Raw genomic sequence first — 13,956 nt, 5'->3', positions numbered from 1 at the left:
TCCCAATCCCCCATGTCGGATTGAAGAAGACATTTAAATTTTTTTCAGATGCATTATATTTGTTTTATTTTTTAAGCATTTTATTCACTTAACTGTATAACTATTACACGAAAGACTGGCAGCTCCCTATGTGATATTTTTGGTAACAGGCATCTAATAGACCCTTGATGTCTCTTCTGGCCAAGCAGATTCGGGACAAAGAGTCCATGATCCGTTCCCACCCAGGAACAGCTGTCTGAAAATTGAGAGCTGTGAACCAGGAAGTGCTCAGAGCTAAGTACCATGTAGACATTGAATCTTCTACTGATGCAGCTTTCCAACGCAAAGCTCTTGCAACAACACTCTGAGTTGGGTCTGTTGACCCTTGTTATTGTTGGGCTTATTGGCGCAGTTTTGTTTGCCTTGTTGCTGATACCCCTTCTTGTTCATTGCTGGGGGACATCCCAGGGTAGATTAACCACTTGACCTCCGGAAGATATAACCCCTTCATGACCAGGTAATTTTTTGCGATACAGGACTGTGTTACGTTAACTAACAGTTACGTGGTCGTGCGACACTGTACCTAAATAAAATGTATGTCCTTGTTTTCCCGCAAATAGAGCTTTGTTTTGGTGGTATTTATACACATCTGTGTTTTTTGTTTTTTGCACTATAAACAAAAAAAATACTTTTTTTTTACTTTCTGCTATAAAACATATCCAATAGAAAATTTAAAAAATCTAATTACTTCATCAGTTTAGGCCAATATGTATTCTGCTACATATTTTTGGTAAAAAATTCTAATAAGTGTATATTGATTGGTTTACACAAAAGTTATAGGGTCTACATACTATGGGATATTTTTATTTATTTGGGACTGCAATATTGCGGCAGGTATTCTGACACTAACTGACACTTTTTGTGAACCAGTGACACTGGATGGGAAGGGGTTAAGATCAGGGGCAATCAAGAGGGTTAACTGTGTGCCTATCCTCTGTTTGTGTACTGTGTGGGAGGTGCTTTTACTAGGGGAAGACATGGATCCATGTTCCTTCTTTGCAGAGACACGGGATCCATACTTTCCCTCCTGTCAGAACAGCAATCTGCCTTGTTTACATAGGCAGATTGCAGTTCTGTTTCTCTGGCTGATGATCTGCGGGTGCCAGAGGACATTGAGTCCGTGGTACCTGCCGATGGGCTCCCTCTGTATGTAATCACAGCGGGAGTGTGCCGGCGGCAGCGGCAATCATTCCTGCCCCCTATCCGGAATTGCAGGATCAGGTATTAATACGTGATCCTGCGCACAGCTGCCACCCTGTAGCAATAAAACTGCTATGGGGTGGTCCCTAAGTGGTTTATATCAAGCCTTGGTCCTGTGCTGTATGATTAAGATAAAAACAATTTTGCCTTACCTGTAAATTCCATATCTTGGGAGTACAGTACAGGATATAGGCCACCTCCCCTCTGTTCCTGTGTTACTCTGCATTGCTTCTTATGTAGCACTACTCCCATGGGAGCTGCTGTGTGTGGGTTCCCCTGGGTTACCATTATTAACAACAGAACAGTCTGCCATTTTTCCAAGTGTTTTACCTCAGACAATAAGCAGTCCAGTTTCTTTGGTTTTTAGGTTTTATTTGGAACTTGGATAGGAGAAGGGATTGAGTGGGATACTCCAACTTAAAGAACTATGCACAATAGGCTGGGACAACTTGAATAGAGCTGAATAGCACTGATTAACGCTGTATGACGCTGAGCAATGCTGAATATACCTAGTCACGGCTAGGCCGCTTCTTCAGTCTATCACAAGCTGTGACGCAGGACTGAATAAACTTTCAGAGGTAAACTGTATCCTGAGGTTTAACTGTACTGTGCAGAACAACTTTAGGGCCCTACCTGGCACCCCCTTTGTCCTTAATCTTCAGGGTAAACTACTTGGCACCCCCTTTCCTGTAACAATCTGAGTGAGCTGGCTCCTTGATCCCCTGACTTCTCTGGAGTGGTCTCCTTTCCTAGGCAGACCCTTGAGCAGTTCCCTTAGTACTTACAATACTGTTTTTCCCAAAGTCTTCTGCCAAACAGCTCCACTGGTCAGCACACTGGATGCTCTGCAGCCCAGCTCTACACCTGGTTCCATAGGCCGACTGCCTGAACCACCTTTCTCACTTCAGCAGGATGAGTGACAGCCATCCACCTCCTCCTAGGACTTTGCTCCCGCCAAAAGACACCCTGTCACATGCTCCCTTCAGATTTATAACCAATCCCAGGATGCATTGCAGCAATGCCCACCCACTGAGACAGCCATAAACCCTGGTGCACTATTGGTTAGGTTTCCTCCACTGTCCAACAAGCTCCCTTATTGGATACAGTGGGGAGATTCCCTTAGACCCATTAAATCACACCTGGAAACATGGGACAGGCTAAACTAACAGATCTGGCTCTCCTGATGAGCAGAACAGAGCCACCAATTTGTTTTCCTAGCACCTACCTAGGAGGGTGCTACACTTACAAAACCAAGGACTTATGCAGTGAAGTAGGGTTGTAGGAAGATGCCCTGGGGGCATGCCCTTTAAAGCTTTACCAGTGTCCAATGATTTAAAGGTACCAGTCTACCCAGACCTAGGGAATATGAATATCAAGCCTGTAAGACATGGAATTTACGGGTATGCCAAAATGTCTTTCTTTATATGATATCAAATATTTCCCATTTACACTGCAAAGCATTTAGTTAGTGCAGGGCACTGCTGATGTTACCTTGAAAAAATTAAATAATTGTCTGTCCCTCATCTGCAGAGCTTTGAAACACGTAATGAATTATGTCACTTGACCAGTGCGATGTTTCAACTAAAGATGCAAAATAAAGATGGCCAGGAGAACATTCAGCTCTTGGAAAGTAGGCTGAACGAGGTGACCAAGCAGAAGGAAGAGGCCACTGCGACTGCAGAGAAAGTTGGAAACCAACTTCATTTAGTAGAGATAGAAAAGGCTGATTGGTGCCAGGCTAGAGAACGGCTGGAACAAGATCTGCAAACATCGAAAGCAAAGGTATTCTTTTTGTCAATGACAGCCAAGTGAAATTAACCTTTAAAGCTGAACTCTAGCCAAAACTTTTCTCATTTTAGATGGTGTGGGGAAGGGATACAACTTCATTCAGATTTATATTGGCAGTCTGTGTTCCTATTAAACAAGATCAATGCTAATTTCTTGACAGGAGGGGAAGTGATGGGAAATATCATCAGTGGCAACACAGACTGTAACGAAAGGCTTAGGACCTGTGTCAATTTATAACTGTCTGTGTCTTCCTGTCCCAGTGCCAACTCCCCTTTTTTTTAATTTGTCCTGCTTTCCTTGGACAGGAAGTGACTTGTAATCTGCTCACTGGGTTATGACCAGCGATGAAAACTTGAAAGTAATTACTATTCCTATATCTATTCAAAACTAAAAATAATGTCTTTCCCAAGAGTCGGGCTTTAACATTGTGATCATCTGAGCAAATCTGAAAGGGCCAAAGAAAAACATTTGATAATTTAAAAGCATTTAGATGAAGTAAAGTGAATGTCTGTCTGTTTTCCTTCTCTATGTGAAATAGATTGAAACGCTGGTTCTCCAACACAGGCAGGAAAAACAAGATCTTCTGAATGGATTAGATGAAAGCAACAAACAGGTAACTACTTCCAAACTTTGTGTTATTGAATCATGGTGTACATTTCTCTATCGCTCATTGACAGACGTAGTCTTCTTGATTCTCAAGAGCTGGGTTATGTTGTCTCCGCAGGAGTAGGACTAGGCAGAATGACAAAACGTTCTGGCTCCACCCTAGGGGGCAGTCCCTGAGGGTATATCCTCCCTCTCTCTGCTACAGGGAATCAGTTTTTTTCTGTCTAGTCAGGAGTAAGGACCTAAGTTCCTTGCTGGGATCTTTTGGTCCTGGCAAGACTTTTTTTCTTTAAGAAAAAGACATTTTTTAGGTAGTTTTTCTCCAGTGTTTTTTTCCTGTGAGATCTTCAAGCAAAAATGCCGGACTGGGCGACACTTGTGGTCACCCCAGCCGGCCTACGAGCGCGTGCAGACCAGGCATTGCGCTTGGTCGGCCGCGACATATTCAAGTAAGTATGCGGGGCCGGGCGACGGGCTGGATGTGAGATCCAGTGGTCACCCCGGTTTCTGCCTAAAAGCGCGTGCAGACCAGTGCGCTGAGTCGGCCGCGACGGAGTCCCAGTAAAGGGACTGACTTTGCGAGTTAAAAGCTCGCTTGGACGCCAGGACCAGAGAGTCGAGGCGTCCACAAACCCCCACCTCGGTGGAGAGGGTATTATGAAGAGAGGGTGCCTGTCGTTCGGTATGGTGAGTAAAACGTTCCCTTTTTTCCTCATTTATGAGGCAGTATATATTATGGGCCCCTCCATATATGGTCAGTATATATCTGACACTTACAAGTCCCCCTTGTAATACAGCATGTGTTTGTGGGAAGTGGACTTGGTTCAAGAGCTAACACTCTACCCAGCAGACTGTAACATTACAGCAAACATAGGAGGTATAATCCTACCTTATGTGCAGTGTATCTCTGTAGATCCATATGTCACCTCTCAGCAGAGTGCAGGTGGATGTGCTGGGAAGACGATATCGGCGGTCCGCCGCCATTTTGCCGTAGACCGAATGCATGTATGTCCTCAGGTCACGCCGGCCGCCATGTTTTTGGAGTCTTATGTCTCTTCTATGGGGGCGGCCATGTTTTGTGAGCCCAGCTTCCTCGTGGAGGGCTGGGAACGCCGGAAGGCGTACACAGGGGGCGGAGCCACGCCTTCTGCCCGGGAAAAAGCAAACAGCTCCTTCCAGTCTGTGTAAGACAGACGCTGGCTGCAGTTTGTTGGAAACTGCACTGCATCGGTTGGTGAGCCTTGGGGGTCCCTCTCTCTCTCTCTGGGATCGAGAAGCAGGTACTCTGAGGGGCGCTATTGCGCTAGGGGGAGACACACAAAAAAAAAAAAAAAAAAAAAAAAGGTTTTTTTGTTTATTGCTGGCAAAAGTGTCCTGTATTAACATGGACCCTGCCACTCATGTATCTCCTCCGGATCCCCTCGAGGGGTCTGCGGGATCCTCCAGCACCCCATTGACAATTGAATCTTTGTCAGCCATTATGGAAACTTTTGTGTCCCGGGTGGAAGTGGCTTGTCAGGGACAGGGCGCAAGAAAGCGACCCCCGCCTAACCCCTTATTATCTGAAACCTCGGATTCAGACTCTGAGCCTATTTTTGCAGTTGCAGGTACTTCATCTGGTATTGGTGTCTCGGGTCCTGTCTCTTCAGACAGTGAGGAGGATGTTTCGGCATCCGCCATAGCCCGAGAGGAAGCGTTGGTAAACGCACTCATTGTATCTGTTCAAGAGACTTTAAGGTTACAGGGTATTCCATCAGAAATAGCTGAAACTGAGATCCCTTTTGGGACTAAAAAGCGCATCAAAGTGGCAAAGGTTTTTCCATTGCCCAAATGTTTTTGCAATCCAATCGATGAAGAATGGCGTCTGCCAAAACGCACTTTTAATATTTCCAAACGCATTGACAGGCGTTATCCGTTTGAGGAAACCCTTATTAAGAAATGGACAGAACCACCTGTGGTGGATTCACCAATTGCTAGATTGAATAAAGCCACGGTTATTCCTTTAGAAGACGCTCCGTCTTTTAAAGATCCAGTGGATCGCAAGATAGAAGCTATGTCTCGCACCATGTTTTCCTTGATTGGATCAGCTTTCAGGCCAATAATTGCTATTGGTCTGGTTTCGCAGGCTGTAACTGAATGGACCAAGTGGTTACGCCGGGACTTAGAAGAAGTCCCTCAGGCGGTATCAGATTTGTTGGAACAAATGATACAGGGGTTACAGTTTGTATGTGATGCGGCGTTAGACGCCACTCCATTAATGGCGCGAGCATCAGTCTCAGCAGTGGTTCTCAGGCGTACACTGTGGCTAAAAGGTTGGATAGCCGACCAAGGTTCCAAAAAAGCATTGGCTAATATCCCCTTTTCAGGAGAACGTCTATTTGGAGCCAACTTAGATGAGATCATTAAGGATCTCACCGGTGGAAAAAGCACCTTTTTACCGCAAAATTTTAAAGGTAGAGGAACTCGTCAAAGACGAGGGCCTTCTTTTTCTGCTCACAAGAGGTTTTTTCGTCCAGCGGGTGAAAAAACTAAGTCCTCCAAGGTTCCTACAGGAGGCGTCAGGGGTCGTTGGTCGGGCAAGCAAAAGCCCGCCCCCCCCAGACCTGAAGATAAACCATCCAAAGCCTGAAGGTGCGCCCCCACCCATAACTGGGGTGGGGGGACGTCTTCGCCGGTTCCCGGATCCATGGCTTTCCAGAATCCCGGACAAATGGGTTTTTGCGAAGTCATAAAGTCAGGGTACAAGATCGAGTTTCGATCTCTCCCACCGGCGCGATTCTTCCCTTCCAATATCCGACTATCTCCGGATCGTCTAGAAGATCTGCGGAGAGCAGTCACAGATCTACTACAACAAGGAGTGGTAGTCCACGTTCCTTGGACAGAACGGTTTCAAGGGTTTTATTCAAACCTGTTTACAATACCCAGGAAAGAGGGCAAAGTGCGTCCAATTCTGGACTTAAGAGCACTCAATTCTTTCGTCAACATAAGAAGATTCAGAATGGAGTCCATTCGCACGGTAGCAGCCTTCCTGCATCCAGGGGATGTCCTAGCGTCCATAGACATCAAGGACGCCTATCTTCACATTCCCATTTTCGCAGGACATCAGCGTTTTCTACGCTTTTCCGTAGAGGAGAACCACTATCAGTTTGTGGCGTTACCTTTCGGTCTCGCCACGGCTCCGCGGGTCTTCACAAAGGTGTTGGCCCCAATGTTGGCACTTCTGCGCCAAAGAGGTATATCGATTCTAGGTTACCTAGACGATCTTCTGCTTCATGCAGAGTCTCCTCAGACCTTGCTACAAAACATAGAAATTACTATGATTTCTTTACAGGAATTCGGGTGGCTGGTGAACCAGCAAAAGTCTTTTCTGGTTCCCACCCAGAGGCTCGAATATCTGGGTCTAATTCTAGACACAGTCAGGACAAGAGTGTTTCTTCCGGCAGGGAAACTTCGAAAGATTCAATCAGCAGTCCAGTTGTTACTGTCCAACAGCTGGTCTTCCCTTCGGACTTGCATGAGGGTTCTGGGGTTGATGGTGGCTTCATTCGAAGCAGTCCCATTTGCCCAGTCCCATACCCGAATTCTTCAGCAAGAGATTCTCCTCAGATGGAATCGGAATCCGGAATCCCTGGACAATCAGATACGATTGAGCAAACAGACCAGAGAGTCTCTGGTTTGGTGGCTTCGGTCTCCAATGCTCAGCCAGGGAAAGTCATTTCTGCCAATATATTGGACGATAGTGACCACGGATGCCAGTCTATCCGGATGGGGAGGAATTCTCGGTCAATTATCTGCCCAGGGACTTTGGTCCCCGGAAGAATCCAGATTACCGATAAATGTATTGGAACTGAGAGCGATCAGACTTTGTCTGATTCACTGGACCGAGCAGCTCCAGGGCAGCCCGGTTCGGATCCAGTCGGACAATGCCACGGCCGTGGCTTATGTCAATCACCAGGGGGGCACCAAGAGTGTCCGAGCGGCCAAAGAAGTGGCTTGCATTCTTCGCTGGGCGGAACGATTTGTTCCAGCAATCTCTGCGGTGTTCATTCCGGGGGTGGAGAATTGGCAGGCAGATTATCTCAGCCGTCAGACCCTGGATCAGGGGGAATGGTCCCTCCATCCAGACGTTTTCCACCAGTTGTGCCTACGGTGGGGCACCCCGGATGTGGATCTGTTGGCATCACGATTCAACAGGAAAGTTCAGAGATTCGTGGCTCGCTCCCGCGATCCTCTAGCAGAAACCGCAGACGCACTGATCGCCCCGTGGGGGCAATACCAGCTAATATATGCCTTCCCTCCTCTCGCGTTACTGCCAAGACTTCTTTGCAGGATAGAGGAGGAAGGAATCCCAGTAATCCTGGTAGCTCCGGACTGGCCTCGTCGAGCTTGGTACGCCGACATGGTCAGACTGGTGGCGGACGTCCCGTGGAGACTTCCTCTCAGAGAGGATCTACTGTCTCAGGGACCGATCTTCCATCCTGCTTTACGATCGCTGGCTTTAACGGCCTGGCTATTGAGACCCAGGTGCTGAAGGACAAAGGTTTGTCAGCTTCAGTTATTCCTACTCTAGTTGAAGCAAGGAAAGCGACTTCCAGAAAGATTTATCATCGCACATGGAAGTCCTACATTGCATGGTGTGAACCTTTGGGGTTCCGTCCTCGGTCTTATTCGATTAATCGAATATTGGCTTTTCTGCAACAAGGGGTTGAGCAGAAACTGGCCTTGAGTACTATCAAGGGTCAGGTCTCAGCATTAGCCATCTTCTTTCAGAAGCCTTTGGCTACTCATTCCTTGGTGCGGAATTTCATCCAGGGGGTGCGACATCTGGCTCCGCCAGTGCACGCGCCGTTACCCCCCTGGGATCTTAATTTAGTGTTGTCGGTTCTTCAGAAACCTCCCTTTGAAGATATTAGGGAGATTCCTCTACCCACGTTGTCCCAGAAGGTGGCCTTCTTGGTGGCTATTACTTCTGCACGCAGGGTGTCAGAACTGGCCGCATTATCTTGTCGTTCACCATATCTGGTGGTTCATAGAGATAAGGTGGTTCTTCGTCCGAATCCATCCTTCCTACCAAAAGTGGTTTCAGAATTTCATCTGAATGAAGAAATTGTATTACCTTCCCTGTGTCCTAAGCCCAGTCATCCTCGGGAATTTGCTTTGCACTCCTTGGATGTGGTCCGGGCGATCAGGGTATACTTGAAAACGACAGACTCGTTTCGCAAGACGGATTCACTTTTTGTGATCCCAGATGGACCCAAAAAGGGGTTGCCTGCATCTGCCGCGACCATTTCCAGATGGATCAGACAGACGGTAGTGCAGGCTTATTCTATTAAGGGTCGGGAGCCCCCGTTCTCTGTTAAGGCGCACTCCACTCGGGCACTTAGTGCGTCATGGGCCTTTCGCCATCAGGCGTCAGTGGTCCAGGTGTGCAAGGCGGCTACCTGGTCGTCGGTGCATACCTTCTCTAAACATTATAAAGTTGATGTAATGGCATCGTCTGATGCCTCATTTGGCCGCAAGGTTTTGCAGGCCGCAATTTGAGGAGACCAGTGGTCTACCTCGAGGGTTTTTTCCGTTGGAAAATTTTTCTTTAGTCTCATTCTTTGTTTATAATGAGCCTTTAAAACTTCTAGTTTGGCACCGGTTGGGCCTACTAGATTGGATTTGATTTTGTCAATCCCACCCCTCATTTGTGGCACTGCTTCTGGATGTCCCAGCTCTTGAGAATCAAGAAGACTACGTCTGTCAATGAGCGATAGAGAAATATGGATTTTTGTAAGAACTTACCGTAAAATCCTTTTCTCTTAAGCTCATTGACAGACGTAGTACCCGCCCCTCTATCATTGAGTTGGGTTGGGTTAATTTCTCTGTACTGCTTTAAACAGAACTGATTCCCTGTAGCAGAGAGAGGGAGGATATACCCTCAGGGACTGCCCCCTAGGGTGGAGCCAGAACGTTTTGTCATTCTGCCTAGTCCTACTCCTGCGGAGACAACATAACCCAGCTCTTGAGAATCAAGAAGACTACGTCTGTCAATGAGCTTAAGAGAAAAGGATTTTACGGTAAGTTCTTACAAAAATCCATTTTTTTCCCTGGTAAAACTGGACTTCAACCAGTCCAGTTTTCATTTTTTATATTGCATATAGGAACCTAACACAAAATGTTTTTTGAAACCACAGTAAAGCTGGCCATACATTACTCAGTTTTTTCCATTCAGCCAACCAGCTGAATGAAGAAAACTGAACTGATTCCCCCATCCCCATCCACATATAATAAGGTGGATGGGGAAAATCTCTCCACTGCATCCTTGCATTCCGACAGCAGAATACGGACACCACCAGAATGCACTAATCAGCTCTGCAGCCGATTATCTGCATGCGCTGATCAAGCAAAAATATACCAACAAGCTTGTTCATGAACGGGAGCAGCCATACATGGATCTAAATTCGTACCTTCCCCTCAGCCTCAGCTGCACTGCAGATGGTGTTGATTCCCTACATGTTATTTTCTCCCCTTATTTGGCCTTGTAGATAACATTATCACAGCTTTTATCCAAATATACTTGGCAGTTGTTTTTTCCCCATCACCAGAAGTTCCTCTCTGGCTAGTGCCGTAGTACTTTTAAGTCTCCTAACTGCACACTCAGGGCTGCTGGAAGGATTTTTGCCACCCTAGGCAAAATAAAAATTGCCGCCACCTGGAAAACATATTCGTTTTCCTGGCACTGCAGGACCCTGTAGTGCCCCTCTCCCTCCCACCCCCCCCCCCATCCCAAGTTGATGAAGGGGTTAAAACCCCCTTCCATTACTTACCTAGGCGCTGGGCCTTACTCTTCTTTGTCATGCACGCACATTAGACCTCCCCATAGGAAAGCATTATTCAATGCTTTCCTATGGGGATTTCGGCGACGCTGAGCCCTCATAACATAGCATGGCTTGCTGTGTAGGCGCTCAGGCGGCACAGCATGAGTAGTGCCTGTGTGGCTCCACACTGGCTGGCGGTCCATACTGATTCCGGGAGCAGCAGGATGCTGGCGCCCCCTGCTGAGTTGCGCCCTAGGCGGCTGCCTAGGTCGCCTTACAGGTAGCGCTGGCCCTGTGCACACTTACAGACACCATTTTCTCCTCACGTTGCAACTTGATAATTTGCTGTCTACCTGTTGACTAATTCCTCAGAGACACAGCTACAGGAAATCTGTTAGCGTCTGGGTTACTGCGATTCCTTCATACCAGACATGCTGAACCCTCTAAGTTTGCATCGATTTTATGTGTATCCCACGGGACGATCCTTACTTACCAATATAGGATTTTAAGCATTTGGAGCAGGTGCAATGTTTCAAGGAGTTCCATTGTAGGCTATGAGGAAACTCTGAAGTTCCTCTCAGGTTGATAGCTGTTTCTTTGTTCCAGAGCAAAGTCTTACAATGACACCACTCTAGCTCACTGATTTGGGCACCCTCACAGACCAGCAACATGTGGCATTTCTGAATAAAGCAGAATTCTCTGCAGCTACAGTGGGTACGGACAGTATTCAGACCCCCTTAAATTTTTCACTCTTTGTTATATTGCAGCCATTTGCTAAAATCATTTAAATGATTTTAGCAAATGGCTGCAATATAACAAAGAGTGAAAAATTTAAGGGGGTCTGAATACTTTCCGTACCCACTGTATGTCTGTTTTTTCCCAAAGGCTATCGCCACTATTGGAAATGGTGGGTGCCACATGCCGTAAATGCTCTTCTACCTCTCTCTCTGATTACATTAAGGCATCAGAACCTGAACTGAATGGCTCACTTACATTTGCAGAGAAAAAAGGGGGGGGGGGGGTTGCTGACTTTTTAGAGGAGGCTGCTGAAGATTTTTCACTACCGATAGTTAGTTAATTCTTCAGCTTCTTGTGATATGCTGGCTTTGATGGACTTCTTTATGGAGACAGTGCGACTAGTATCTGTCTGGCTAGATACACCTTGTTCTGCACAACATCTATGTACTTCATTAGGAACAAGTGGAGAGGCAATGTCTACAAAACCCTTCCCTATTCTTGTTTAAGCTGACTGGGCTCTGAATAATGATTGGCCTAGGCCGAGAGGTTATTCACTCCTTCTTAGGTATTTTCTGCTTTGTACCCTATGAAAATGAAATTTAAAAATAGATGTACTATTCTTATTGTGTACCCAGCCATTCTTGCACCAAATAATCTTTCTACTTATCCTATTGACAGCATATCCTTCTTTAATAATTCAGTTGATAGGCTATTGAAAACTCTTTAAAATCTTCCTTTGCTCTGGTAGGTCCAGTCCTGCAGCCAGCTATTGGCACTCTATCAGTCACCCAGACAATATAAACTGGACTACAGAACTCAGCAGTGAACTTTCTCCTGCTATAAATAATCCAGTTCTTTCTGCAAGACTACAGCTCTTGCCCCTCCTACTATTCTGCATAAACGCCATTGAGAATGTGATTTGTCAAATGTACATTTTGTCCTTACTTTGTGTTCATATGCACACAGATTCCTCAATCCACACAAACTAGATAGATGGAGGAATCCACCAGCAAAAAAATAAATACATTTTTAGACCACGGCTTAACACTTCTTTTTCTTACAAGCCCTAGATCCCTAAGCCCACCCAGAAGCCCTCCTCACAATTAAGGGGGACCTCAACTCCTTGGAGTGGGGTAATGTCTATTGACTTTTGCACCTGTCTGGATCTGAGACATCCCAGACCTCTGGATCCAGTCTGTCATTTCAAAGGGTCACAAAATAGAATTTCTATCTCTGCCCTGACACACTTTCTCCAATCTGCCAGCATCAGTTCAAAAGCCAGCAGATCTACTGGCCACCTTACACCATCTTCAGTCACAAGGGATGGTTGTTCCCTTCCCTTTTGGCAGAAAGCCTCAAAGTTTTAATTCAAACCCATTCACAGTCCCCAGACCATTGGGGGCATCCACCCCATTCTGAACTTAAAATCGCTAGACAGATTTGTGCATGTTGCAAAACTCTAGATAAAATCCGCAAAATCTGTCATCACTTCTCTAAGACAAGGGGAGTTTTGTGCATCAGTAGACGTACAAGATGCCTTTCTATATATCCCCATCTTCCCTCAACATTAACGCTTTCTGCTTTCGTATTCTGCATTTGTTGGAGCCTAACACTTCCAATTTGTGGCACTGCCAGTTAAGCTGTCATCTACACCCCAAGCATTCACAAAAGTGATTGCCCCACTTCTCCCAATGGTCAAGAAGATATGAAGCTGCATATGTCAATGAACATCAGAGAAAATAATTTTACGGTAAGTTCAAAATCCATTTTTTTTTCTCAGAGAGTAGGTGCAGGAACCCACCCTCCCCAGTCAGCTCCCCGCCCAACCCCGCCCCCATTCCCGCTATTCCTCAGGAAAGAGAAGTGTTGCCAAATAACCAAATTATACATGTGGTCAGGGCTCACCCCGTCCACAGCTTACCTTCCCCCATCCACAGCTCACCCCACTCTATCCACAGCCCATCCCATCTCCCCATCCACAGTTCACCCTCTTCCCCCCCCCACAGGTCATCTTATCTCCTTTCATCCACAGTTCACCCTACCCCCCCCCCCCCTGTCCACAGCTCACCCCCCCCCCTGTCTACAGCTCAACCTCCCTCCCCTGTCCACAGCCCACCCTCTCCTCCCTGTCCACAGCTTACCATTTCCCCCTGTCCACAGCTTACCCTCTCCCCCCTGTGCACAGCTTACCCCCCCCGTCTACAGCTCACCCTCTCCCCCCCCGTCTACAGCTCACCCTCTCCCCCCCGTCTACAGCTCACCCTCTCCCCCCTGTCTACAGCTCACCCTCTCCCCCCTGTCCACAGCTCACCCTCTCCCCCCTGTCCACAGCTCACCCTCTCCCCCCTGTCCACAGCTCACCCTCCCCCCCCTGTCCACAGCTCACCCCCCCCTGTCCACAGCTCACCCTCTCCCTCCTGTCCACAGCTCACCCTCTCCCTCCTGTCCACAGCTCACCCTCCCCCCCTGTCCACAGCTCACCCTCCCCCCCTGTCCACTGCTCACCCTCCCCCCCTGTCCACAGCTCACCCCCCCTGTCTACAGCTCAACCTCCCTCCCCTGTCCACAGCCCACCCTCTCCTCCCTGTCCACAGCTTACCATTTCCCCCCTGTCCACAGCTTACCCCCCCCGTCTACAGCTCACCCTCTCCCCCCTGTCCACAGCTCACCCTCTCCCCCCTGTCCACAGCTCACCCTCTCCCCCTGTCTACAGCTCACCCTCTCCCCCCTGTCTACAGCTCACCCTCTCCCCCCTGTCTACAGCTCACCCTCTCCCCCCTGT

At 47.4% G+C, this 13,956-nt stretch overlaps 1 protein-coding gene across 3 annotated transcripts in view; it reads left to right on the top strand.

The window, feature by feature from the left end:
- NINL (ninein like) overlaps nt 1-13,956 on the top strand; it is a 246,067-nt gene that overhangs the window by 207,912 nt on the left and 24,199 nt on the right. For all 3 annotated transcript variants that reach the window (XM_082252540.1, XM_082252541.1, XM_082252539.1), the window contains 2 exons: nt 2,770-3,021; nt 3,566-3,640. In XM_082252540.1, coding sequence (XP_082108666.1) covers nt 2,770-3,021; nt 3,566-3,640 — 327 coding nt within the window. The remainder of the gene's footprint in view (nt 1-2,769; nt 3,022-3,565; nt 3,641-13,956) is intronic.

This window comes from Pelophylax lessonae (assembly GCF_965119305.1).
Source record: "Pelophylax lessonae genome assembly, chromosome: 3".
Classification (NCBI taxonomy): Eukaryota; Metazoa; Chordata; class Amphibia; order Anura; family Ranidae; genus Pelophylax; species Pelophylax lessonae.
This window is presented reverse-complemented; position numbering and strand designations above follow the sequence as displayed.